Source organism: Exophiala bonariae, assembly GCF_035927105.1.
Source record: "Exophiala bonariae strain CCFEE 5792 chromosome Unknown scaffold_2, whole genome shotgun sequence".
Classification (NCBI taxonomy): Eukaryota; Fungi; Ascomycota; class Eurotiomycetes; order Chaetothyriales; family Herpotrichiellaceae; genus Exophiala; species Exophiala bonariae.
Window position 1 is genome coordinate 2,141,414 of NW_027042477.1, and position 26,078 is coordinate 2,167,491.

Here is a 26,078-nt window from a genome sequence, read left to right on the forward strand (position 1 = left end):
GGGTTGTAGGCCAAAAGCAGACAAACTAACAATTGTAACCACAACTTTGCAAGATCCGTACTATTGGGATCTTCATCCTTATTTCCTCCGCACTAATCTGTCAAATACCTCACCAGACTTCGAATTTTTCATAGCTTGCCATGAGATCGATTGCCGGGAACCTGCCAATGATGCTGGAAAGGTGGCCCGCTTGACCCCAAAAGAGATGATTCCAAATACATCTTGCACGCCACGATAGTGGAAGAGCGAAATCATGAACTCCTTCGACCCGAACATGGAAATTACCCAGTTGGCAAGGGGTGATGCTATGGGCGCAAAGTACCTTAGCTAGGTATTCTAGATATGTACCCAAAGTCGTTTCCGCAATCGTGGCTATTGATCGTCCTTTGTTATCCCCAACTTAACTTCACTACTGTACCTCATCCGTGCACTCAAGTTTGCTTTTCAACCATCTTAGTATGCATGTCCGCCAATTCAGGGATGATTAGGCTCTCAATCTCCAACCCTTCGGTTACGGTCCCGCCTTCAAGATCTATGGGATGTTGCTCGTGCTTGCGTTCAGCCAATCCAATCATCTTCTCGATTCCGGAAAAACTTTTGGATCTCCGAGTCTTGGGAACCCTCACCCAGTGCTCTCCACCGTCGCGGGTGATGAAGACCACTTCCCATTTTCGTGTGGTCAACAGATTACCAATGACAACGTCGTGATGGTAACGCTCAAGGGCTTGCTCCGCCTTGGCAACCAGAAGATCCGGATTGGTTTCCAGCTTGAAGCTCACAATCATACTCCCCTTAGGTGCCCATGACTGTACCAACGTGTTGAGGAACTTCGGAACCGGATCAAGGTTGATAACCAGCTGTCTGCTAGCTCCAGAGCCCTGGCCACCGGTCTCACCATCCGCCCCGTTGTCACGGGATTGGATCTTGTGCTCGTCCATGCGCTCGCGAGGAATGAAGAAGTCCGAAACTGCGGCTGCGAGGTAGAACATGGCGCGGCTACCAATTGGGTGCATCAATGTTGCAAGGGCCCGAAGTTCGAAGAGATAATCAGTAACTGTGACGAAAGGCAGGAGGAGTAGAAGCCGGTTCTGCTTGGCATAATGGTATTCTTCAAGAACTCGCCGCATCTTTTCTTGATACTCTTTCCGTACTACGACTCCCCCTTCATCGTCTTGGTGTTCATCCATGAAATCGAGGAAACAGTTGGTACTGTGACTGTAGTGTCTCGAATATGGCAACAGGCTGAATTGCCTATGGAGGAAGATGACTGCATAGCCCTGCTTCAAGAAGTATTCTGCGGATGTTGCTCCGCGAGTCCCGGCTGAAAAATTATCAATGAATCGAACAGTCTGGTTCTCAAGTGGAACAGTAGTCCCGCCTGAAGTAACCAGCACGATCCGCCGATCCGGCGAAGTCTCCGCGTGGTATTGTATGAATTCACGGGCAAGGGCTTGATGGCTGTTCAACGCCTTTGGCGAAGGGTTCTTCTCAAAGTATTCAGCGGCGGCGTCCTTGGACGACTCCGTCGTCTTGTGAGGCGACATGGCAACCGGTTTTCTTCTGACCGCGATGCAATCTGTGCTGGGATCACGACTGGGTACTTCGATGCCAAGCACAGTGCGGAATGTGCTGATATGATGCTGCAATCTTCAACTCTGGAACCAATGTGTGGAAGGTGTCGAGCTCATGTGAACGCGTACTGGACAGAACATCAAATTAAGGAAGAAATGATGAGTCTTCCCGTTGACCGAAAACCGAAGCTGATCGACCTGGAGGATGAAAAGTGCAGCGCAGAGTCCATCATATGCCTAACGATCGCGAAATCACTTATTGTAAGCCGGTTTGAACCTCACAAATGGCCATATTAAGATGTCTCCCGGAAAGGAGGATTATCTATATCGACGACAAACTACGAATATCAACCGCGGTAAAGATGTACTCGTGGTGGATGAACGCTGTTCGAAAAGATACTGGTGGGTCTGGGAACGTTCGATGAGCCGAGGTTGAACCCATCGACGAATATTGACGTCATAGTAATGCTGGTCACGTGTCGCTTCACGTGCCATAAGCCACCATCGACCTTGGAAGTTTTCGAGCCAAGGCATTTTGCAAGGCTGACTTCTTTCCAACCACTATGGCGTCGTGTTCGAATTCGCGATCGTATTCGGGTTTACGTTCCTGTTAAACACACTCACAAAAAAGGTCCAGCAACGGTGATTCGTCCACACAATCCATAAACCACGTGTTCCTCGTCTGGATCTGTCTTAATGGAGATAGATAGGAACTCCTTGACAAGGCACTCATCAGGCTGTCTCAGGCATCACCATTTCGAAGGCCCAGAATAGCTCTGCTGGTTCTTCTGTTGCGTCTGCCAGCGAGCTAGCGGCGAAGCGTGCTTCCTTAATTGGCGATTCGATTCTCGCGAGTATGAACGCACTTGTCCACTGATGATCCCTAACAGTTTCTTGCAAGTTGTCTCGCCGGGACTTCTATGCTCATCGTATTTTGTACCCTTCCGATACGTCCCTTCTTTCGATAGGCGTTTCTGTGGGCTCTCCTGAAATCCATTGCGATCAATGTGGAGCTTCATTTTGTTGCCGCTAAAGTTTGATATGCTTCTTTCGAATATGTGCACGAGCTTCAGAGAGAAGCCGTTGGTGACCGATCATGCTAGGAAACTATAGATACTCCATGCCAATCGCAACGAGATCGAAAATGACAACACTCCTCTTGAATCTTCCCATCTAATAGAAAGTCACAGTGTTACACGAATACAAGATGGCTGTCTTCCCAAGCGATATTTCGTTTTACCGCTACGCACCCACAAAGGGGCTCTCGGCCGCGTTTGCAGCGCTGTTCGCCATTTCCGGAGCTCTGCACATCTGGCAGAACAACCTCAAGTACAAATCATGGCGGATTGGCTTTCTGCTCCCCTGGGCGGCGACGCTTTTCGTCGTTGGGCTTTCGATGCGCGAGTATAACGCCCACCACTCTGGCAACCTTGGACTCTTCATTTCAAGCTCGGTACTTCTCTTCATTGCTCCGCCAGTCTACCAAGGCGCCAATTACTTCATCTTCGGTCGGATCCTCTACTATCTGCCCTACCACTCGGTGTTACATCCAGGCCGAGTCTGGACAACATTCGTCGCGTTGGACATGGTCGATGGCGTCCTCGCCGGGATCGGCGCCTCCTATGCTTCCAATCCCACCCACACTCCAGGAGAAATCAAGATGGGTGTAATTCTGGTCAAGGCATCACTGTTCCTCCTTCTCGCCATGTTTCTCGCCTTTGTCTACCTAGTTTTCCTCTTCCATCGCCGCTGTCGCGCAGGAGGTGCATTGAACTACAAAGCAACAGTTATCATCTACGAACTTTACCTGTCGAGCTTCCTCATCCTTGTCCGCAACTGCTTCCGAACAGCGGCCTTCTTCTACCCTCCCACTGCGCCCGCCAACGGCAAAGAATGGCCTTTCTGGGTCTTTGAGATCGTCCCCATGCTGCTCAACAGTGTTCTCTTGAACATCTATCCTCCGGCGAAGTACCTGCCTAGGAACTACAAGATATATCTTGCTGTGGATGGCAAGACGGAGATCGAGGGCCCTGGCATGGTTGATAAGAGACCTTTCATAATGACCTTGTTTGATCCGTTTGACATCGCGGGCTTGGTAGCTGGGAGGGACAACAAGAATAGGTTCTGGATGAAAGATGGCATTGGTGGACCTCTCGAGGCGGGAGGCGCTGAGCTGCAAGAGTCTGTCGTGGCCCAGCAATCGGCTAGGAAGCCTGAATGAAATTTCTAAGGGTATGAAGGACGCAGAAGCGCATGCACCATCACTATTGGCGAGAGTACGATTGGCTCTGAAACGTCAGAGTAGGAGAGATTACGATGGCCCCCAAAGGTTGGTCCTGTCACTTGGAGGTCTTGGAGTAGATGAGGGTTCATTCTGTTCAATTTCAATTTTATGTCAAGGCTGTATTTCTTGTTTTCACGAACGGTTTATCGGCGTCTTGAGGTAGTTCTAGACTGAATCATCGACAATCTCTAGGTTCCAATTAGTAGTCAAGATAGCTCAGGTCCCTTAATTTTGGCGCGATAGAATGTCGTCGTGTCGTGGACACGAAGGTCGGATTGCTTTTGGCGAAGCAAGCCATTGGTGCTCTGCTTGCACGCCTCCGGGCTCCAAATAAAGTATTAAGCTTAGAAGAGTGTGCGAAGCTGGGCGTCAATGGGCGTGCACCCCCCAAATAACAGATCCTCGCCCGGGTGGCTCTGAGGCATTTCTGGCTCTCGGGATACCTGCCTTCAGTGGTAGCTATGCCTAATCATAACTACTGTAGGTGTGGAGGATGTCGTCACTTGAGGTTCTCTCTCTCCATTTCACTGCAACTCCTGTCGATCATCCAGTGATCATAGATAGGACCGGTTTTCTCATAGCGAAGACACGTCATACGCTGTCGTCATGTTGTTGAGAGCAGTTTGTACGATTCCAGCATTGAAAGGCTTTCGCCTGCGCTCTGGATGTTTCCCAACGTCTTTTACCGCCCGTGCAGCGATCATCATCACATAATTTGACAGAACCCATACCGCACTAATATCCAGTGTCGCGAAGATGGCAGATCAAACACAAAAACAGACGCATGGTGTTTTGGGTGATGTGAAGTCTGCACTGAAAGGTGTTAAGGGTGCTGGCGATACAATCCGTGGCACCTTCAATGAGTCGGTTGATACTGCTTTCCATGAGAGAGAGGGAGAGGCCAAGAACAAAGCAATCAAGGAGAAAGGCATTGCCGACATGGAAGGTACAGATGCACACTTCAGCAAACATAAAGGGACTGCACATACGACGGCCACCACAAATCAACCATACAACGGAACAACAAGCAGTGTGCCTGTTGATCAACATCCTGCTGCCGACCCGCGCACCGTCCCACAGACTGGGGCAGTGACTGGTGGTCTCGCACGCAATACTCAGCTCTCAGATGGCACGTCGACTGGGGCTGGCGCTCATTCAGGAGCTGTAGGAAGCTTGGAGAGCCGCGTTCCCCAGGAAAGGCTCGGCGGCGAGCCCACCCACTCAAATGATAGATACTAAGTCCGGTTGTCAGGCCGGTTGTGTTTGTGGCATAACAATCACTGCTTACCATCTTTGGTTTGCGAAATTCCATGGTCAAAGACTCTCAACAAAAGATCTGTGAGACTGCATCCTGCATTGCTGCCCTGAAAAACTCTCACAAGGGTCGTCCATGCCTCCTTAAGGAGTTGTTCTTGCCTCAAGCGGTCGCTCCCTTCATCGCACTCTCACCTTCCAGTACACATTTCGCTACTGCCTCATCTTCTCTTTCCCTCCAGCCATTCCTTCCCTTCAAGCCCTGGAAGGTACCGCTCTCTTTCCTTCCCTTTTCACTCGTCTCACCTGTCCGATGAAATGAAGGACACTCCTCCCGAGAAGCAACCCTCGCCGCAAACCTCACTCAATCAAGGCTCAAATCCAATTGAAGCACTTGTCGCTTCTTTCACTCAGTCACTCTTCATACGTGCTAAAGCCCGGTCGGGAGCGCCTGAGATGTCCGGCAATCCTTTCATCCCATCTTCATCGATTCCACCCTCATCAACCCCATCTTCTTCGACTCAATCTTCATCAATCCCGTCTTCTTCAATCACCTTCCAACAAGCACGCCTGCTTGTTCCGGGGAAGTCAGATAATATGGGACAAGTCCACAGCAAACCACCCACCCCAAAAGAAACACGCTCGTATCCAGAGTTCGGCAAGAGCAATTTCACGGGCTCGACTTTCTCTCCTGTTTCAACAGGACCCATGGTCAAAGAAGAATCCGCAGACAGTTTCTTGCTTAGGACCTCTGACTTTGACCCACCAATGTCTGGCTTTCGCCCAGCCATAGATACTCCACGTGCAACACCATTCTCAACCTTCCCCACAGATGCGAGAACTCAGGGGTTTCTTCGGCTTGTGAAGAGCTCTTCGGCTGATGATGATTTCAATTTCGCGAGTACTCTGGAGCACAAAGAAAAGCTCGGGGACATCAGAGCAGCACCCTTGTTTTCGAATCGTGTAAGACTTGCCCTAGACTCGGGCTATATGAGACGGATGGGAGCCGTCGATCCTATCGCATTTCCCCAGTATGGTCTACTTGGCACCTGCCAGCAATTCTACGGCAACGAGCGACTCAAGTCAGAAGTTCTCCCTGTTGAAGACAACTTTCTCATGGTGAATATGAACACCCCATGGTCTGCTTTTGTTTGCGGATCTCAGGGTAGTGGTAAAAGCCACACCCTATCTTACATCCTTGAGTCAGCTCTCCTGACTTCCTCATCGGCTGGTGAAAATCCGGAGCCCCTTGCAGGATTGGTCTTTCATTATGATCATTTCACGAGCCAGGAAAGTGCACAGTTATGTGAAGCCGCATATCTGTGCTCTTCCGGTGTTCCTGTTCGAGTCCTTGTGTCGCCTTCGAATTATGCTGCTATGCACCATTTGTATAGTAATCTACCAGGCTTGCCAGAAACTTCTCCCAAGCCACAAGTGGTGCCGCTTTACATCAAGGAGGAACATTTGAATGTCAGCCGGATGATGACGCTCATGAATATGAACAACGTTGAGAATCCCCCGCTCTACATGGAAGTCCTCTATCAAATTTTGCGTGATATGGCTATGGACAACAACGGCAGCCCTGGTGTTGACTACGCTGACTTCTCAGCGCGGTTAGACAAGCAAGGGTTTAATGAGATGCAGAATGGTCCGCTGAACCTTCGCCTGCAGCTTTTGGAAGCCTTTCTCGCTCATCGTGACCAGTCTACCGAATCCTCAGCGTTGCTAGATGATTATTTCAAATCGGCACAAGGAACTTTAACGATCGTTGATCTGAGCTGTCCCTTTGTCAATGAGAACGATGCCTGTGCGCTTTTTACCATTTGTCTGTCCATATTCATGGAGCATCGTTCTGAGTGCGGGAGAATTATAGCTATCGACGAGGCACACAAAGTAAGTTTCAAAGCCTCCTTACGGCGACCAATAACTGACATACATAGTTCCTGACAAAGACCGGCGAAGCCAAGAGACTGACCGAGCAGTTGGTGTCTCTCATCCGACAGCAACGTCATCTGAGCACTCGTGTGGTAATTGCCACTCAAGAACCTACGTTGTCCTCTCAACTCATTGACCTATGTAACATCTGTATCGTCCACAGATTCAACTCTCCTGCGTGGTTCAGCGTCCTGAGAGACCATCTCGCAGGCGCGAACGCCAGTTCTGGTGGTGGCAAAGCAGAAGCTCCGCAATTATTTGTTGATATTGTTGCTCTTCGCACAGGTGAAGCTTTCGTGTTCTGTCCCACTGCTCTGATGGACGTGGTCGAAGGCCAAATGGTCAACCTACAAAATGGTTTCATCAGAGTCAAAATCCGACCGCGCTGTTCCGTGGATGGGGGTCGAAGCATTCTCGCTTCAGATCGAGCTTCCCTCATCAACATTCAGCCTCGTCGGGTCTCAGATATTGTTCGTCCTTACCCCCGACGCGAGAACGTCAGAACCAAACGTTCACGAGGTGAGAGAGGTGGTAGTTCCACCACAACCGCAATGTTGGACACTTCGATCCCGGAAGTGGTCTACAGCACGCCGCCCGTTTCTACTCCTCCTGCACCAGTCAATCCACCCGCAGTGCAGCGGCCAGTCGTATCTGCAGCAAGTCAACTATTTCAGACGAAAGCTGAGAAGAAGATCATTCTTAACGCACTGCGTGACGAGACCATAGCTTTTTTACGAGCACATCCACATAGTCTGACATATCACGAAGTGAGACGAAGTGTCGCTGCAAGTCTCAATCTCCCCAACGGGTTTTTCAACGAGTTGACCTGGGTCCAACTTAGCAAGAACGTTGTGAAAGAACAAGCGGTATGTTGTTTTTGAGGAATCTGATGCTTGAATTGCATGCTAACGCGATTGACTTATAGATCAAATACTCGAAAGCTCACAATCTTCCACGCGCGATTCTTAACTGAATACTCAAAACCAGAGTCGAGATTTGGAATCTCTGGAATGTTTGAGCAACCATGGATTCCGCTGCGACATAAAGTTTTTGGAGACTGCCCATGCCACTGTGGTTTTAAGGGAGGTTTCGGAGCTCCGATGTGCAAGTGTGAGCATCCCGAACAATGTGGGAGGTATGAATGTGTTTTCCTACATGAAAACAGAACCTGCTCTGCCACAGCTGTTGATGTATTCGCCGTTTCGGTTACACACAACCAGACTGCGGAGGAGAGAAGCAGCTGCTGGTCCCAACAAGTCCCTACGTGCAGCTTTCATCATAATCTCGTGGGCAATACCATCGGAGGACGGTTGAATGAAACTTGTGTTGGCATGTCTACTAACAAAGATATGCTGATTGCGGATTCAGGAACCCATGTGCCGTGTTAGTCAGCCAATGGAGTAGCGAACCCTGGTAGCCTTAGCTCAAATTGCTCCTCCAATATGGTCCTCCCATCCTCTCGTGTACAACTCTCGCTGACTTGCACAGATGATAATAAATAAATCTGCTAGTTTCCGCGCGGGTTGATGTGCTTCTCAAGCTCGACGTCAACCGATCAGGACTTTTGCACGAATTCTCCATGCCCCACGATAGATCCAATGACGAACAAATAATTTTGTTCCCACTAGCAATGGATATTCATCTTGAGAACAAAAGGCTCGTCGTCGCGCATTTCTCGAGGGCGAATTCTTCCACCTTCGCTCATTTCCTCTTTGCTCTTTCGCTCGAGTCCAACGGGTTGGCTCTCAACCCCTCGAGCGCTCCAACGATATGAGAGTTCTCAATCTCCAGCTTGAGATAATATATCCCCTCATCGAAAAACACGATACTATCACTTTGCCTCGCCTGGTCAAACATCTGCCTCGCTTGCCCTGACACGCCAAACTCCGAGCCGCCCACCCTGGCTCTAACGGCGGCACCGCCCCTGTAAGTTTGGCCTCGAAGGCTGGAATGTCCATTTTGAAGTCGTGGTTTCCGGCGATGATGAGTTCCAGGGGCCCATTGGTTCTCCAGGGGATGTAGATTGTGGTGCGGGATCCCAAGAGATTGGAACAGTCGGTCAGATCGGGGTGTGAAGGGCTCCATCCGCGACTCTTCATGCTGGGGAGGGAGAGAGGCGTTTTTGGCCCAGAGGTGGTGATGAAGGGTAAATGCTGAAGCTCATACCTACACAGTAGTACTGCTACCGAGATATCGCTGAGACTGGGAAGGTTCGTCTTTGGAGACCATGGCAAAATGTATCAAATACACCTCCTCAACACATAGATCTGTTTTGAGAGCCGATGTATTCAGGTTAAACACTACCTAGGTACTTACTAGAGTTCGCCTGTCTTTGGCTCACCTTGTACGAAAGTCACAGCGTCTCAGCACGGTCGGAGACCATCCCCATGGTTAGTTTAGAGTTGATAACCAACACTTCCAAGGTTCTTGAGCAGTTAGAAGGCTCGATTCTCATCCTAAATCCAGTTCACCATTCTTAGACAGATTATCGCAACCATGTCCGTGAAAGACATGGCTGTGTACGTCAGAGACCTTGGTATCCCCGGCCATGCAAGGAAGATGAGATTAGTATCAAGATATGCGATCCTGTTGTCGTCACCTTTTGCATCTGGCCAGCACCAAGGAGAATGGCTCGGACTTCATGGCTTTGAGTCGGTCGAATAGTAAACCAGCAAAGTCACGAACTACGGAGAGTGCTATTGAGCACGATACCTCGTAGCTCGGCTTTCGTATCGATGGCTGATATCGCTTGACATCATGAACACCACCGAAGTACGAGGGAGTTAATTCTTGGAGTGATATGCGGAGTAAGAGACTGGAAACAGTTCAAGACGTTGTGAGTGGATTTGATGGTTCAGTGGCCAATAACGGTAAAGAGACTGGCTTGCCGTGAACTGTGACAAAACCATCCTAGCGGAAAGGCTCAAACGCAGCCTTGTTGCTTGCAACAATTACGGTCATTGGTGCGCACTCGAGGTTGCGTATGATTGCATCTACAAACGTGCAGGTCGCAATTCGTGGTGAAGGGGTCCATCGAGATTACATTGCCCTGCTGGTCTCGAGGCTATCACTGCTTAAAGGTGACTTAGCGCCTCTGGTGTAGCATCGAGCCAGACCGACTCCCAGAAAGTCTAGATCACGCCACAAATCCAATCTTGCACAAGATTGTGGCAGGAGGCTCTTGCACACGAGAGCCTCGGCCTTCATGATGGAAATACGAGGTGATGGTATGGGCGCTGGAAGAATCCGGTGGCATTTCGAAAGGATCAGCCACAGCAATTTGCTCGAGTGGACATCCATCAACAAGCGTGCCACTGCATCGGTACGGCCAGTTATCTAACTTTACCGGCAGCTTTGGTGGGTTTAGGTGCCACTGTCACACCAGCAGTCAACAAGCATATGGACGCATTTGTCGCGTTGTTTACCTTGCCCTGATGGCTGAAATCCCAAGTTTCAAGTTGCGCCATACGACTCACGCGATATTTCAGGACCAGTTCACAAGTATCATTCGGCATGAAGATTTTCTGACTTCGTACGAATATGCGTACCGAATCTATTGAAGTGCAGGTTTGAACTCGACGTAGAAGCACCAGTTTCCTTGCACTGCGAGCCCAAGTCCTTTTCACCAAATGCATCTTGTTTCTTCGAATGTCCATTCAGCAGAAGAACCACCAAAGGATCTACTAAACGAAAGTTGTCACTGGCGTGCAAGCCGCAACCAGTGAAGTGGCAGCGCTTCGTCCTTCGACCTCTAATTGTCGGAGGAGTAAATTATATAGTCGGTAAACATCAAAGGTAGCGTGATGTCTATTGAAAACCGGTTCAAAAGGAAGGTCCAATCCCCGCGCCAGGAAAGGCTGCAAGCGTTCAATCGAGGCCACGCCTAAAGCTCGGTGCAATTACACTAAAAAGCTAGGGCCGCCGGTTGGTCGCGAATTTGGGAGCATGGAAAGATCTAAACAGCGTCCACCCCGGGCCGAGTGCTGCTGGGCGGGGGTAAGGGCCAGGAGCATTGTAGATCTGGCCGGGATATTCCTGGTTCAAGTTCGAAGGGGGCCCGCTAACACCAAAGGTCCAATTGTGCAACACCTACCAAGCGAGCGCCTAAACAACTTGATGAAAGGTCCGCGCTCGCCAAAGCAGGGGGAAATTGCACTCACGTGAAAGACTATTTGGCGGCCCATTGCGAACGTGAACAAATGATAACAACATCAAGCTTAAAGACGACTATCAACAGTAGTCACGGGGCAATGTTGATGGAGACACGAACTTCACTACTCGATACTCAAATGAACGCGGATTCATTTTCCTGCGGAGTAGAAACAAGAAACCGACCCCAATTCTCCCTTGCCCATACTTTCAGACCTCGAATCTCAATGTTCAGGCATACGGTGGCCAAGAATAGCGAGACGTCAATCCTCGCTGAGACAGCCTTGGATAATCTCAGACTTGTGGACTGCTTCAATATCCTCTTGTGGCCCGTGGGTATGTCAGCAGATAGGTTAGATAGATCGCCAAGCGGTCGTTCATGATTACGATTTCTTCGAGAAATGGTGGAAACCTGTGTGCGTGTTTTGGTCAGAGAGACGAGATCAATAATGCGTCGCTTGACTGTGGACCTCGCAACTCGATAAACGAGCTGTTGCCCATGATCCCCGAGTCGGGCCTGATGGTCAGCTCTGCTAAGGCGTTAAGGCACACCGTACACCTCAGGTGTTGGCGTGCACGAATGGTCTCTTGTACCTTGGCCTAATACCTAGAAGGAAGACACCCGAAGGATATGATGATGGCGTACGAGGTGTCGAGTAAGCAGTAATAATGTGTACTTTCTGTAGTAGCTGATAGTGCGAGGGCCGTTACCCCCATCAGATGACACTACAGGGCACAGGTCAGGTTTAGGTCGGAATCATTCTATCTCTATGGTCTGTAAACGAATGCATCTAGGGACTCATTGGCACGGTGGTACCAGAACTTCCAGGCTCTGCATTACGGAATATTGCTGCAGCCATTGAAGCTTGTCTCCGGTCCGAGTCTCGTGGCACATTCGAGGCCGAAAAGACCCAAAGTGCAAGATTTGAGCCATTACGTGAGTAACTAGCATGACAACAAAGGAGCACACAGCACACCCTCTTCACCATGCTGATGATGCATCATATTCAGCACTTGCTCGTTACAAAGAGTGATGTTTAGGGTCTATGGATATGGAAGGGGCGAAACATAGGTCTGACGTGTCAAGAAGGACGAAGTCAAGCAAGGGAAACCTCCATTGTTCCTAGATATCTGGGCAAACCATCTTGGCTGCAGAGGCGATGGACTTTCCCCTGGAGCGTCAGACGAGCGGTTGGGAGTGAGACTGACGTCCTCGAGACTCTCGGCGTGTAACGCAAGATCTCAGTAGGGTAACAATGCGTCCTCCAGGCTGTCGCGTACTCTACAGTAATGGGGTGGATGGGATAGTGGAGGTGCTGGTCGTCGTGAACGTTATTCCGAGTAGCGAAGAAACGTACGATGGGAAACATATCATAAAGTCGGGTTTTTGATTTATGTTCATTTTTCTTGTCCAAATCTGGTAGACTGTCGTGCATAACTGTCATCTAAGGTACAAACTGTGGCATATATATGAGAAGAATTGAATATGGATTAAAGGAGTAAGTTGTTATACCACTGGTCGAGATGGCATAAGAGAGAATGTTCTTTTCTGAATCCTCCAGATGAGTAAATTTCCGATTGTCGGAGAATGTGTCAACATGAGGCTGGTGGTAAGGGGTAATAAGTAAAAAAAAAGTAGATCAACGCCCGTCATTATCTATGCGATCACCTCCCATAGTTGCTCAGTATGCAAGACAGTGAAAATGATCTGTCACCTGATTTTGTGGTATCAAAAAGTCCCGTGTAACCCATAAACAATTGCAATTATAGTGATGCGTGCTAATCATGAAATTATGCGATGGGGTGGAGCTTGCCCTTCTTCTTGAGCTTGCTGGTCTCCAGTCCGTTACCACCGTTGGCGTAGGCGGCTGGAACCTCTGGCCAGTCATCGACACCATCAAGGAATGCAACGGCCATGCCGCCTGCAACGTGGGTCTGGACGTGACAATGGAACAAGAATGGGCCAGGGTTGACAACCTCATAACGAAGCACCATCCAGGTATTGTTTTGCTCGTTGGGGATAGTAGTGTACTAAGAAACATGTTAGTGACCAAGTTCAGTTAAAGTGAGAAAATAGAATAGCTTACTCCATCGCGAAGGGGAGGGTTAACAAAGTTGAAGGTGTTTGCTGGTAGAGCAGCAGCGGCCTCGCTGACGGTTGCCCAGGTCCAGTTTCCTTGACCCTTTCCAAGGACGTAGGCCTTGTTGGAGTGCTTGTGCATTGGGTGAGGTTGAGCAAGAGGTCCTTGAGTCTTGATGATGAGATCGACCCATTGTCCAGTCGTGGTCTTGTAGATAAGGTCGCTGGTGGAGATCTCGGTGGGGTCGAGATCGATCAGAGGATGTTGGTCTTCGAGACTGGCGTTGAAAGCAGTAACACCGCTGAGGGTCCAGTCGTAGGCACCGAATGGCTGTCCTAGTTTCTTGATGTTCATGGTGAAGGTAACATCAGCACTTGGTGCGGGTGCGGCAGCAGGGAAGGGAGCAGCCTTGTTGTCGTTGAAGGCGACCAGAGTTGTCAAGTTTCCACCTGCAAAGTTCATGCCGGCCAATGCATTGGGATCAGAGGTAGCTGGGCCAGATGATCCCTTGTAGCTCAGAACACCGAAACCACTGATAACCTGGTTAAGGCCGTTGTTGGCAACACGGATGGCGTAGTCAGCGGGAGCCTGGTTCAATTGAACGAGAACGGAATATCGATCACCGTTGTTGACAACGACCTGGTCAACGAGTTGAGGAACAACATATTGACCATCAACTGCATAGACCCACAGCTTGTGACCGTCAATGGTGAATTTCAGAAGCTCGTATCCACCGGGGTTGATGAAGCTCAACGCAGCCCAACCCTTGGAGGCATCGACGGTGATAACTTCGGCCTCGCCGTCACTGGGAGTGCAGGTTGAGTAGAGAGTAGAGGGCAGAGAGGCAATGTTGAATGTGAAGTTTCCTTGCGTCGCAACCAAATTGGGTGGCAAGCAACCCTTGTCAGTGATTTGAGGTGGGTTTACGGCAGCCAAGAGAGCAGCAACCTTAGGGTTGGTGTATGCAGTGAGCTCATCACGGGTCAAGCAGTACTGCGAGCCTTTTCCGTTGAGGATGATAGCATCGGCACAGGCGACATCAACGTTGGCATTGACCTGAGCATCGTGGAACTCCTTGGATGTCAAGCTGTTGTAGTCGGAAATGAAGATTGGCTGAAGGCTCAAGTCGGCTGCCTCGAGCTGCTTAACAACTGCACTGTCGTTGCTGATCAAGGAGAATGGCTTTGGGGCGTCAGAAGCAGCATCGATGATAATAGCACCATAGAGACCATCCATAATCTGCGATCTGAAGTGAGAGTGGTAGAAGTATGTTCCTGAGGCATCGGCTGTCCACTTGTATAGGTAGGACTCGCCAGCTGGAATAGGCTCCTGGGTGAGGCCGGGTACACCGTCAGCCCAAGGAGTGCCTTGCTGTACGATACCGTGGAAGTGGATTGTTGTAGCATCTGGAAGTTCGTTGTGAACGAGGAACTCGACATCGTCGCCAACTGTGGCTTTCAAGGCTGGTCCAGGGAATGTGCCATTGACCAGGATTGTCTTACGAAGGGTACCTCCGATGGGCGAATAATCTTTGGATGTTAACGTGACCTCGAACTTAACGGTCTTGCCTGCGCGTTTATTAAATGATGAAGGTGCGGCATGTGAGAAGAGAGCGAGTGAGAGGACGGTGACTGCGGTGATGAGCCTTGAGAAACCCATCGTGCCGACTAATATGTCTGTAGATAAAGAAAGAAAAAAAGATGGAACAACGAGTGAGCCCTTGAATCCAAGGGAAAAGCTGGAGAAATAAGAATAATAATATAGTAACTGGACAAACGAAAAGGTATACTTGAGGGGGAGAAGAGGTTGGGGCAGATATTATAATACGAAGAACTATAGTTCATACTTGATTGGGACAGGCTAACCGTGGTCCTTGCGGCTGTAGTCCTCCAGAATCTAAATGAGACCCAGGCCTGTCGACCAGGATCAAGAGGCAGGGGTCGCGCAACGCCACGATACAGCTTCTTTTTGACCCTACCCTAGCTTTGGTCGAGATCCCTGCAAGTGCAGTAGCATCCCGCCCCAGCCTAACAGTCTTTCTGAATCGCGTGGTTTTCAAGAGCCAATGGTGGCGGCAGCCGGCAGAGACCAAAGACGGAATGGCCGTGGTCAGCAACCTCACCCAAATGGTCCAAGGCTGAGCAGATCTATTTTGATTTGTGCCGTCAGATGTCAGAAGAGAGGCTGGCTGGGAAGGCCAAGGGCAATGAAGGCAGTTCCAAGGCTGGATGATGGTGTTCAGCAGATTGCTCATCAATGATCATCTCTCAAAACAATCAATCAATATGTAAACAAAAAATTGATGTCAGAGCGTCGGTCAATGATGAAATTGTTGGTTGAACGATTTCTGCGTGGGAGGACCACCGCCACAGAGCACAGGGCCCTGAGTTCTGTAGGACAGGTTGTTTGTGTGCCGGGAGAGTGTCAGGGGCAGGGGGTGGAGCCATGCCAAGGCCGAAGAAGATGATAGCGTTTGCGACAAGGAGGCTGGCGGGGTCACTAGCGAGCCGTTTGCATGACCGGTTGTGGGCAAAACTTGGTGGACTGATTGGCATGACCTGATGAGCTGGGGCCTTACCAGTCAAAGGACGAAGGAGCATTTTGCGACCTGGCTAAGCACACGCCAGAATTTCCCAAGTGTGCACAACCTGGTATCGCAATCTCGTCATAAAGAATCGTCCAATCTGCTAAAATCGAGCGATTCCCTTGATTGTTCTAGCTAGCGATACCCGTAGCGACATTGAACACTCCATATTCTGGAGGCATCAGGTTCCGATTCTTCTGGGGCAGCAATGTGTCCGAAGTAGGTACTCGATCACATGCCGCTCGTTCCTTGGAAAAGGTTGTCGAGTGGTCAACCCAAGGTCTGATGGGGCAGACCGCCCAGGGCCTAGAGGATAGTTCACAATGGGGAATAGTCCAAGATGCTGGTAAGAATAGTAACGTTTGGTTGGAAGGAGGGTTGAACCGATCTGACAGATCCAAAAAGCAGTCTTGCCTGACGCGAGTAAGTTGGAACCCCCTACCTGGGAGGAGGCCCCCTCGGTCCAAGATGTGAGGACCTGCAGCTAGAGCCACACCGTCAGACAATACTATCAGTTCACCTGTCAGGTGGTTGTAGTGCCTATCTTGGGCCTTGACACCTCTGCAGGAACATATGCTTAGTGGATTTTGGGTGGCGATGTTCGGGGCTGAGCCAAGGAAACCAAAACTCTTCGAAGCTGATGGTGACCGACATGTTGGCTTGACCAACAACAACGAGATCTGGACGCTTCCACGGCAGCCACCCATCTGGATCTACACTACTACTCACTATCGATAGTCGTCACAAGTACTCGGTACTGACCGCCGTAGACGCATGCGCATCATCAGCACTTGAGGCAATGAGGACGGGACACTCGATGTGGGCTGTGATTTTTTCAAAGCGTGAGATGCAGCTGCTGTGAACATCATTTGATCCTCCTTCCCATAGGGCGTGACACTATTCGTTGACAACACCTTCCCTTTACTCAACTAGGCTGCCGAAGAACAATCGAAATCGTAAAGTCTGACAGGGCTCGGTAATATGTGAACACTACTCGCAGATTCAAGGCAACCGACTAAGAAAGGATACGATCAGATCAATCCTCGAGGCAGTATGCTGATATGCTCGCATCAAGGCTTACTCTCACCCGATCAATACGTTGAGGCAGCCACAGAATGTCTTCTCACTTCTCAACAAGGATTCAAGACATGTCACTTGACTCCTCTTGACTGGAACTGTTAGGCCAAGACACATCCGCTTTGCCTTCAAGCAAGGCAAATTCTCCGTTGCGAGGGAAAGTTATGATTCGCCCGAGAAAACCCGCCCCACGGTTCAGAAAGCCAGAAGTCAGTGTCTATTTTGGGCATACCTGCATCTCGGCTCCCTCCACGGTGAAATCTTTATCTTGGCTACATTTCGATTGCATGATTCATTCTTGCGAGTCATAACGCGTACGAACAAACCTCTGTGCCTTGATCTCGGGACGACAAAGTTGCATGGAGGCAAAATATCAGGCCAAAAACCCGGTCTATCAGGTTCTCCGCAATGCTTAGCATGTCGAGGCTACTCTATCACGCGAAGACAATTGAACGATCTTCATCGCAGCTTCCCTCAATATTACTTGCCACCACACTTGTGAACATGGTTTGCTCCTCCTGCATCTGGCTTCGCTTAGAACACGGAATCTGAACCTCTTTGTGTCCTCGGCATGCATGTGGTCATCTTTTTGATATGCTTTCGGATCGAACACTGAAAATCCGGAGGCAAATGCTTTACGCATCCGTGCTCTTGGACTACATTGGCGGGCATCCTGTGAAAACCATGAGTTTGATGATAAACTGGTTCAGGGACATTAGGCAAGCTTGACGAAAGATAGAGCCAGCATCAATCCTTCGTCTACTCTGAATTTTGGGTAGTGAGGCGCGAGTAGTCCTCGCACAATTATTGCAGCCGGCTCAGTATCCTCGACTCTCCCACAAGATTCACACGTGTGGATCATGATCTGTCCAATGGATCGGTCTACCTGCTACATAAAAAATTCTTCGAACGAAAAATTATGGAACAGATGCAGAGTAAGCTCTTGGCGTCACTCGCTCTGGTTCTGCCTTGCAGATGTTTTACTCATCACAGTAGAATTTGGCAGTGCTTCGGCAGCAAGCTGTTGACAATCACAAACCTTTACGCCCACTACAAGCACCCGGGAACATGGTAAGAAGTAAACCGATCCGGGCTGGGATTGTATCAGCCTCTGCGCAGTAAACCAGTCCATTGAAGGCCATCCAGTAAGTATTAACCATGAAAGGCTATGATAGTGCAGGATTCTAGAGCTCTGTCTCTTCGAAGAACGCTATGTGTTCTGGAATTTCGACCATTCTCCTGGCGATTACCATGCCACTGGGACGTGCGGTACAAAGATACAGTCTTTGAATTCTTCACTCGCCGCGCTCTAGATACTCTGTCCTTCGAGTACTCAATCCCCAGTTTGATTCACTTTCTGAGAAGCCATTCTCGAGCTGCCTCCGGGGACTAGTTTTCAGATTCATCAGAGGCTCCCGCCGCCTCTTCCAGCGATGTTGCTGTCGTTGTTTGATTCGTCTCTAACAGTCCGGACCTAGCCATGCATTATGCTTATTTTGCATATGGTGAACGGCATGTTAGTGAACGGAGCCTTGGATATGCGCTTAGCTCGTAAGCCGGATCTCCATCGCCAGCCTGCACTTTTGAAAAAGAGCTGCGCACCCGTAGTCGCGAATCCTGTGACGAATAAGAGCGATTTAAGGTGCTGAGTTGTCTACTGGATAGGTAGGAGTTGTGCTGGGTGCCTGCACCACGCCCAACGCGGGGCAATAAGTCGGAAGGAGGGGGCAAAAATAATTGTGGGACACTGCATGGGCAGCGCTGGGCGGAGTGCCTGCAGGCGGCGAAGGGAACAACAACTTCCCCTCGGTTGCATGCATGATTGACTCCAGCCCCCCTTCAACCGCCATGCCTGCCTCCGGAAAATTCATTTGAGAAAGTGCTTCAGGTCTCCTGCAGGCGGCTTGGATGTTAGTTTAGATGACATACGAGGTAGGATAGGTCAAGCCCGGAGAGGATTTCTATACAAGCGGTGTGATGCAATCTGAAGATGGACGATGCACAATCACACCTTGCCAATTACTAACTACGAGTACCTAGGTAGCTGTTTCTCGAGCAAGGCGACCTCCAGAGGCTCCGCCAGCCTCGGCCCTCAACCCCTGTCAAGTGCTTCGAGATGACTAGAGAAAAGAAAAATGAGTTCTCTTACAAATGCCAAGCATCAAAAGCATTCTGGTTACTGCAGTACCCCATAGACAGTGAGCAATTCTGTCGCAAGCTATGCCAAGCCGTACAAATCACCCATCCCACGAGGAAGCTGGGTCACTGTTAGCCAACACTTGACTCGGGCTTTCTCCAGACCCAGTGGAGCGGCCGTACTGAATTCATACCGACTCAAGGTAGGCCAACTGCGCTCTCTGTGCCTCAAATTGTGATAGAAGTCTGTACTAAGCAGATACGGACTCCTGTACCTCATGATACACTCTACCAGTTGTTTCATGTTGTGGAAGAGGCAGAAGATTATGCATCCCAGCTCGATCTCAGGAAAGTCATTACAAATGATTGTGCAGATTCCTTGGGCTTGCCAACCGACAGGTGTACTACATCAACAGCTATGGGCAACGGAAGTATGAAGATAAGCTGGATCACAGTAAGCTTACTTCGATTCTCGAAGAACTACAGGTGGATTCGAAGGCAAATGTTCGCTCATGCCACAAAATCGAACCTCCTTCGAAGGTCGCACATGCACACCCGTTTATGCCAACCTTCTTGTGGGATGCCCAAGGGCAATACCATCCCGACCACTTTTTGTACGCTCGTACGACAGGCGTTTACCCTGCCTTGTGTCACGATGGGCAGGGAAGTCGCTTTGTAAGAGCTTGTTCGGGTTTACAATGCATATGTGAAGAATTCTGTACGACAAAGGTGTGGAAGGTCAGATGCAAGCCCGATTAACAATCGGTAAGGGAGACAACTGACAGCGAAACCAAAGACGATATCCTCTTCTTTCTCAACGCGATCGACAGCCGGACCAGAGACGCAAGTCATGGCAATAGCATTCGCGCCTCATGTGTACGGGACGGTCATTTACAGGATCACATCACCACAGTCATGATGATCTGGTGTTACTTCATCGAAGGCAATGTGTGGCCTCCAGATCTGACCTATTGAAGCATGACGTATTACGAAAAAGAGATGCGCTGTTCTACACGACATTTTCCGAGGATATATCACCCTCACAGGACTTGCAGGGGAATGCATCACATCCCACGAGCTTCACTCTGCTAATGCTCATTCGCTTTGTTGCACCCTTTCTAAGGCGAGTGTCGAAGAAAGGGCCTGCAATCTGAGGCAGAAGATACATGCATCAGTACTTCTTGTCAAGGTTACAAGGGCCATGATAACCGGCTTTCTAACAACCAAACTGCAGGAATACTCTAGGTTCGTGTCACCACAGCAGCCCATCAATGCTGAGAAGACCTGCAGAGAGAGCCTGTTCCGAATCGTTTCAAGTAAACATTTATAGTTCGGCGGTCAGATAAGCTCATACGGCGCTTAATCTTACTAGAAGCGTCTGACAAATGAATCTCATCATAGCCTGCCACAGCTACTGCAGGTACACATAGAGAAGCGGATGAAAACGACTAAGAGTCAAGTTGTACTAGGAAGGCTCGATGCACTAACACTGCAAGTGAAACACCTTGGAGTTCCGACTGCAATCGACTTTGCTGCCTCGGCAACATTACTTTATTCTCCGTTACAGTTTCACAGACGCAGGCTCATGCAGAACCATTTGCAAAGCAGAAACGAAAAATACGGCGGAGGACACATGTATTACGGAAAAACACAGACCTTCGTGACCGCTACGAACAGAACCTGAGTATAGAATACACTAGAAGTGTTGTCGCCAGCTCGGGCGACCTGTCTTGATAAGGCTACGGGATTGAGGGGTCAGCCAGCACTACTTTTCGTACAATCACAACATCTGATGACCTGTTGTGGGAGAATGATGCAATTTGGGACGGACCACTCTTGTTAATCTTTTTCTTTTCGATCACGACGACGAGCTGATTTGTGCAAGATCTATCTACAACCAAACTTCTCGTATGAAACCGGAGGAGCCAGAGTCATCAATCGTCGAGGCTTTCAAAGAACCCGGAAGTATGTGCTTTTCCCTTCCAGACAAAATCCAAAGCCCAGCGGGCTCCAAGAGGGAGCAGACCATGTTGTTTATGCGCCAATTGAACCAGCTTGCACCCTTCAGGTACATCATATTTTCCACGCCATTTGTGATTTCCTCCCGTTCCATCAATTGCGCATAACCCGTTGTTTTTTCGGTACCGCTAACTTAACCTGATCTCCTGGCCTTCTCCGAGAATCTCAACCGTTCTTCCATTCTCATCCAAACTCCTCCGACCCGCTTCCAGGATGGCCGTTGTGTAGACAGTGTTCGCCAGAGTGGGAAGTCCTCGTTTATCTAAATCTACCAGGCTGATTTTGCCCTCATTCAAACCGGTCACGGCATCGATGAATTTCTCAAAGCTCACGTAGCCGTATCCCGACTGCCCATTGAAGTTGCCTTCCTCGTCCGGCGCATATCGCATGTAGAAGGGGTTGTACCATTTCAGGGCACTTCCGGATTTGTCGTTCTCGTCCACGACATCATAGCCTCGCTTGGCCTGGTTGATGTTGACTTCACCCTTGGACGCGATGTAGTGGAAATGCTGCTGTGAGTGGACACCGGCATTCATCGGGGCGGTCCAGCTGGCGGTGTAGATTCCGGTGGCGCGCTTGTCATCGGTGCTTCGCGTCCAGTCCACGAGCAGAGTGATGGTGTCCTCGGTGCCCTTGACACAGCCCACGGCTTCGGAGATGCCCACGCTGGCGCTCGCCCGCACCGTCGCAGGCCGCCATGCCGCGTCTCGCACCAGCCACTCGCAGATATCGACGTGGTGTGAGTTCAAGTAGTAGGAGATGTCAGACTCCTTGCCAGCCCACGCTTTGAACGTCTCCAATTGAGATTTCGGCTGTGACATGTAGCTGTAGAAGTAGTTGAAATCACCGAGATTGCGAGATCGGAACTTGGCGTCTTGATATGCCGGGTCGAATCGTTTGTGATGCTCGATGTAGACGAGCACCTGATGCTTCTTAGCCAATTGAATCAGTTCGACGTGGTGCGATAGCAATTTCGTGGCCGGCTTGGTGATCATGACGTGAATTCCACGTTCAATAGCGTACTTGGCGATATCAAAGTGGGTGGAGTCGGGGGTGAATATGGTGATTGCTGAGCCTCGCGGAAGAGCGTCTATGGCGGTCCGGAAGGCTTCTGGGTCTGTCTGATCGTCTGATGGGAACGATTTGAAAGAGACGTCAAGACCATTGTAGGCGTCGGAGATGTTCTTCTGCAGGTGCTCTCGTATGGCTGGGAACTTCTTGCCCGAGACACCCACCATAGACAGATCTGACACCTTGCCACGGCGGCGGAGGTCGAATACTAGTGATTGAAGCCTACTTAGTCTCGTGTTCACAACAGTGCGGTAGGTAGGTCACAGGCCGAGCCCCTTGTACTGTTTTCCATAGCGTCCATTGCCCATTTCCACTTTCATCTGATGGCACTGGGGTGTTGATCGGAACTTGATGAAAATAATTTCATTTACTTACATGTCAATCCAACCACGCCAACCTTCTTGTCAGATGTCGAGGCAGCACCTGATACGAAACCTGTCGTATACTCACCGGTCCCGATCATCAGAACAGCTGGTGGCGCCATAGTGTCCTCGGGTATCAAGTGCAGCTTCTAAGTCGATGTTGGTTGCAAGTTATTGAAGTGCAGCATCTAAAGCGATGGCAGCCTTTGGAGACAGACAAGAATGGAGGCTTGATGATTGATCGAACAACAGGAGGTTAGGAATTATATGAAGCGAAAGTGACACAAAGTTGCAATATCTGCAAAGACTTTGTTTGTCAAGTGAATATTTTCCTTCAATAACCAAAGGGAGGCCCCCACGGCAGGTGATGAAAGATGTATTGTTCTTTGACGCCGAGCATTTGAATTGAGTGGATATCTCGTATTCCGGAGACTTCACCTGAGCTATGATCTATCTATCTACCTAACCAGGCAGATTTCGTTTTGTACCATCTACTCACCATGGCCTGGAGACACCTGAAAGTATTGTGGTCGTCCCGAAGTCATTCCCCCACCCAGTATTGACCCCCAAATCGCCCAGCAGCGGGGGGCAGAACGGCCAAGCCAATTTGGAGGTCGCCAACTATTCCGTCATCGAATTTGGTGTTGGAGATCGGACCTCGTCGCCGAAAATCTTGTCACCAGTTCCCCATGAATTCTTCTCCATTCAATGAATTGTTGCCGACGAACACATGCAACTGCCAAAGGCTGAGTATGCAATCGACGCTATATAGCAGGTACTTAGTTGCTCAGTCTTGCTCCCCATGTGTGGTTTACCAGGTAAAACGAGCTGAAGACGTCCGCGACGCGAAGATGAGATGTCAGGCTTAGTTTTTCTCCCACTTGTCTCCTCGAACTTCCATCATAGCTGACTCTTAGTTGTGGTATGGCTTTCGTGGAGAGACTTACTCGCCTGGCTGATTGATTCCAGCAATATGGATCAATCGTCAGAATTCTCTCCGAGTTCCATGGCTGGCGCCTGCTGGCGCCTGCCTGTGTTTGCGGCCTGCTCCAAAATGGGTGACTTGGGTATTTCTTTCTCGAGGAACCATTTCTGTGGCAGAGCCACTGCCATTTCGATACAAATCAGGATGTTCGTACGCTTGTCTCAACAAGTTAAACCTGTCAACCGAGGCGACTTGAAACTTTCCTAATGCCTTTCTGCAGTCAATGTTATATTGACACGGTTACATTCCCACATAGCCTCGCCAGCTGGCGAGACTTTAAATGGAATGGTGTGCGAGCGTTAACCGCCACAATTCGGTTGGAGGAATCCCAATGTACATGTGAATAAGGTTCACAGGGCTCAGTCGCCAGTAGCCCTACATGTACGAGGCCTCGTTCCTGGAAAACAAATGTACAAAGATATACGGTCGAGTATAAGAGAATCTCGTGTCTATCAGCGACGCCTCCTTTGGTCCCATTGGTTTTGACAACCAGCGAACCGACTGGCCAGCCGAGTTACCTTGCAGTTGGCTCAATGCGCCCATGTCGGCTTGTCTACGGAGTACATTCTGTTGGGGGATCTTGAATACCGACATTTCAGGCTATACCAAGAGTGGTTCGAGGTTCGATGCCCGGCCACGCACAACAGGATGAAGCCTCCGCCGGATGCATCAGGTCTTAGCGAGTATACAGCATTACCCATTAAACCGACTCCCGAATATCTTTGCCCGGCTCCAGGACTGTGCCCGGAGCATGTGTTGGTCTAAATAAAGTGCTCTTTACTAAGCGGATAGGGTTCAGGCATTCTCTGGTCCATATTCGCTCAGTGTTCGATTGCCTTTGAGTATCGATGCACCAGTCGTTGGCCACTTGGCATCGACTTGCTCAATATGTTCGAATGCTGGTACCACCTGCCGCCTTGAGGTGATTGGAGTTATCTCTTGTGGAGAGATGCTTGATTGCACTCCATGACGCAGTCTTTAACGATGGTGACTTCCATGTTTAACCATCCCTTCTTGTAGCAAGAGGGCATGATTCAATCGAAAATTATGGACGTTAGTCCCAAGGCCGTCTTCAATCGACTCAGTCTCTGGCATCCCAGTCTTGCAGGCATGGTCTCCTCGAGGCGGACTGCATTGCAAGGCTGAGTTTGTATGCGCTTGACGACTAGAGGGCAACCGAGGTGAGCTGAGGAAAATGACCAATGGAAGTAAAATGTTCCTGGTGAATGCGGATTCTCGGGCAAAATACCTTAGACGCCGAGAATATACCATTCCAACTGGGAACGATTCCACCGTTTCAACTTGTTTTTTGTTAGCCTTGAGCCTCCCATCACTGCAACTCCGTCGCGAAAGCGATGCTACTAAAGGTTAACCTATGTAAGCACTCGGGGTCGCCGTTCGGTGTACACCTTAAAAGCAGCACCACTTCTTCACCTACTGGTCGTGAAGAGTAAATTCCCGACCGCAACTGCTACACTTCCAGGATATGGATCATATTCGGCCAATTTGCTCGAGAGAGACCTGGGGCTGAAAATACGATTGTGTCCGATGTCTGCTCCGTAACGCCGCCTCCTACGGGGTATCGTGATTAGCTGGGTCCGAGACACGTTTCATGAAGATCGCCCCCACCACAACGGACCATTCACAGCGCCGTTTAGTTTTCTCGAATATGGTTAATGGTATACAACAATCATTGGGGCTGACTGCACGCAAGGCGATCTGGAGTACGAGCAGTAATATTGCCCCTTATTACTAACTGCCGAGGTATCAGTCTTAGATCAGCAAGTAGTTATGGACATTGTTTCCTGTTACTGCCGTGGTCGAAGGTCAAGAAATTTGGTGGTTCGGCCCCAAGCGGGGCGTCAATTTGTACAATGTGATCAGGCGTGTTTTCTTTATGCTTCCAAAGGGCCCACAGGTAGATTCCAGAGACCTATGTCATGAGGAGCATTCTAGAATGGCCGCGGAGACATGCCAGCATATATGGCACAAATATCAGGTATGGCCAAGGATATGCAGGGATTCGATGAGGGTGATCACATATTTGCCCATGCATGCGAGCTGGAGTTACAACTGGCTGCTTTATCAATTGTCAATCTGTACAGAAAGATGCCAAAAGACTCGAAAATTGCAAGGTGAACTAGACTTGCGGGATGTCCCTCCGCCGCTCTGCTGAATTCGCGCTCGGGAGACGGCAAAGATGGTGGAGTGACCTGCCTTTGTTACGGACGATTGAGGTGGTATGGCCATCTAGCAGATCGTGAAACGGGGCCGAGCCCTCAACTGGTTGGGCCTGGTAAAATAAATCTAGTACTTGGTACTCGTTACAAGGGTAGTAAGTACGTACGAGTAGTAGTGGAAGAGTTGTCGTCCTGGGAGGATACACAGCTCTTACACAGTGGCCAATTGTAGCTTTCTGCAAGTCAGACCCCAGCAAGCTCTTCAAAGTAGCGGCCTCGGAGCTGACACTCGTTGGTGCGGTTAGGGCTCCAGGAACGCCACAAATGGCTGCTTTCGTACTGCGGCGAATCAGAGGGGATTACCGTTTGCCGTTCTAGTCATAGTGCGAC

At 49.8% G+C, this 26,078-nt stretch overlaps 6 protein-coding genes across 6 annotated transcripts; 3 read left to right on the forward strand and 3 right to left on the reverse strand.

Moving 5' to 3' along the window:
• Window positions 1-431: 431 nt before the first annotated feature.
• LTR84_005290 (uncharacterized protein) lies at window positions 432-1,544 on the reverse strand (the record flags this gene model as incomplete). The annotated part of the gene is made up of 1 exon (XM_064848861.1): window positions 432-1,544. The coding sequence occupies one exon, from the start codon at window positions 1,542-1,544 to the stop codon at window positions 432-434; it is 1,113 nt and encodes a 370-aa protein (XP_064711485.1).
• A 1,234-nt stretch (window positions 1,545-2,778) lies between these two features.
• LTR84_005291 (uncharacterized protein) lies at window positions 2,779-3,792 on the forward strand (the record flags this gene model as incomplete). Its single annotated transcript, XM_064848862.1, has 1 exon — window positions 2,779-3,792. The coding sequence occupies one exon, from the start codon at window positions 2,779-2,781 to the stop codon at window positions 3,790-3,792; it is 1,014 nt and encodes a 337-aa protein (XP_064711486.1).
• Window positions 3,793-4,611: 819 nt separating this feature from the next.
• LTR84_005292 (uncharacterized protein) lies at window positions 4,612-5,094 on the forward strand (the record flags this gene model as incomplete). Its single annotated transcript, XM_064848863.1, has 1 exon — window positions 4,612-5,094. The coding sequence occupies one exon, from the start codon at window positions 4,612-4,614 to the stop codon at window positions 5,092-5,094; it is 483 nt and encodes a 160-aa protein (XP_064711487.1).
• A 723-nt stretch (window positions 5,095-5,817) lies between these two features.
• On the forward strand, window positions 5,818-7,925 carry LTR84_005293 (uncharacterized protein; the record flags this gene model as incomplete). The annotated part of the gene is made up of 3 exons (XM_064848864.1): window positions 5,818-6,916; window positions 6,983-7,002; window positions 7,050-7,925. 3 exons carry the CDS (start codon window positions 5,818-5,820, stop codon window positions 7,923-7,925), a joined length of 1,995 nt encoding a protein of 664 aa, XP_064711488.1.
• A 5,059-nt stretch (window positions 7,926-12,984) lies between these two features.
• LTR84_005294 (uncharacterized protein) lies at window positions 12,985-14,933 on the reverse strand (the record flags this gene model as incomplete). The annotated part of the gene is made up of 2 exons (XM_064848865.1): window positions 12,985-13,224; window positions 13,281-14,933. 2 exons carry the CDS (start codon window positions 14,931-14,933, stop codon window positions 12,985-12,987), a joined length of 1,893 nt encoding a protein of 630 aa, XP_064711489.1.
• Window positions 14,934-21,218: 6,285 nt separating this feature from the next.
• On the reverse strand, window positions 21,219-22,645 carry LTR84_005295 (uncharacterized protein; the record flags this gene model as incomplete). Its single annotated transcript, XM_064848866.1, has 2 exons — window positions 21,219-22,369; window positions 22,537-22,645. The coding sequence occupies 2 exons, from the start codon at window positions 22,643-22,645 to the stop codon at window positions 21,219-21,221; spliced, it is 1,260 nt and encodes a 419-aa protein (XP_064711490.1).
• Between the last annotated feature and the right edge of the window lie 3,433 nt (window positions 22,646-26,078).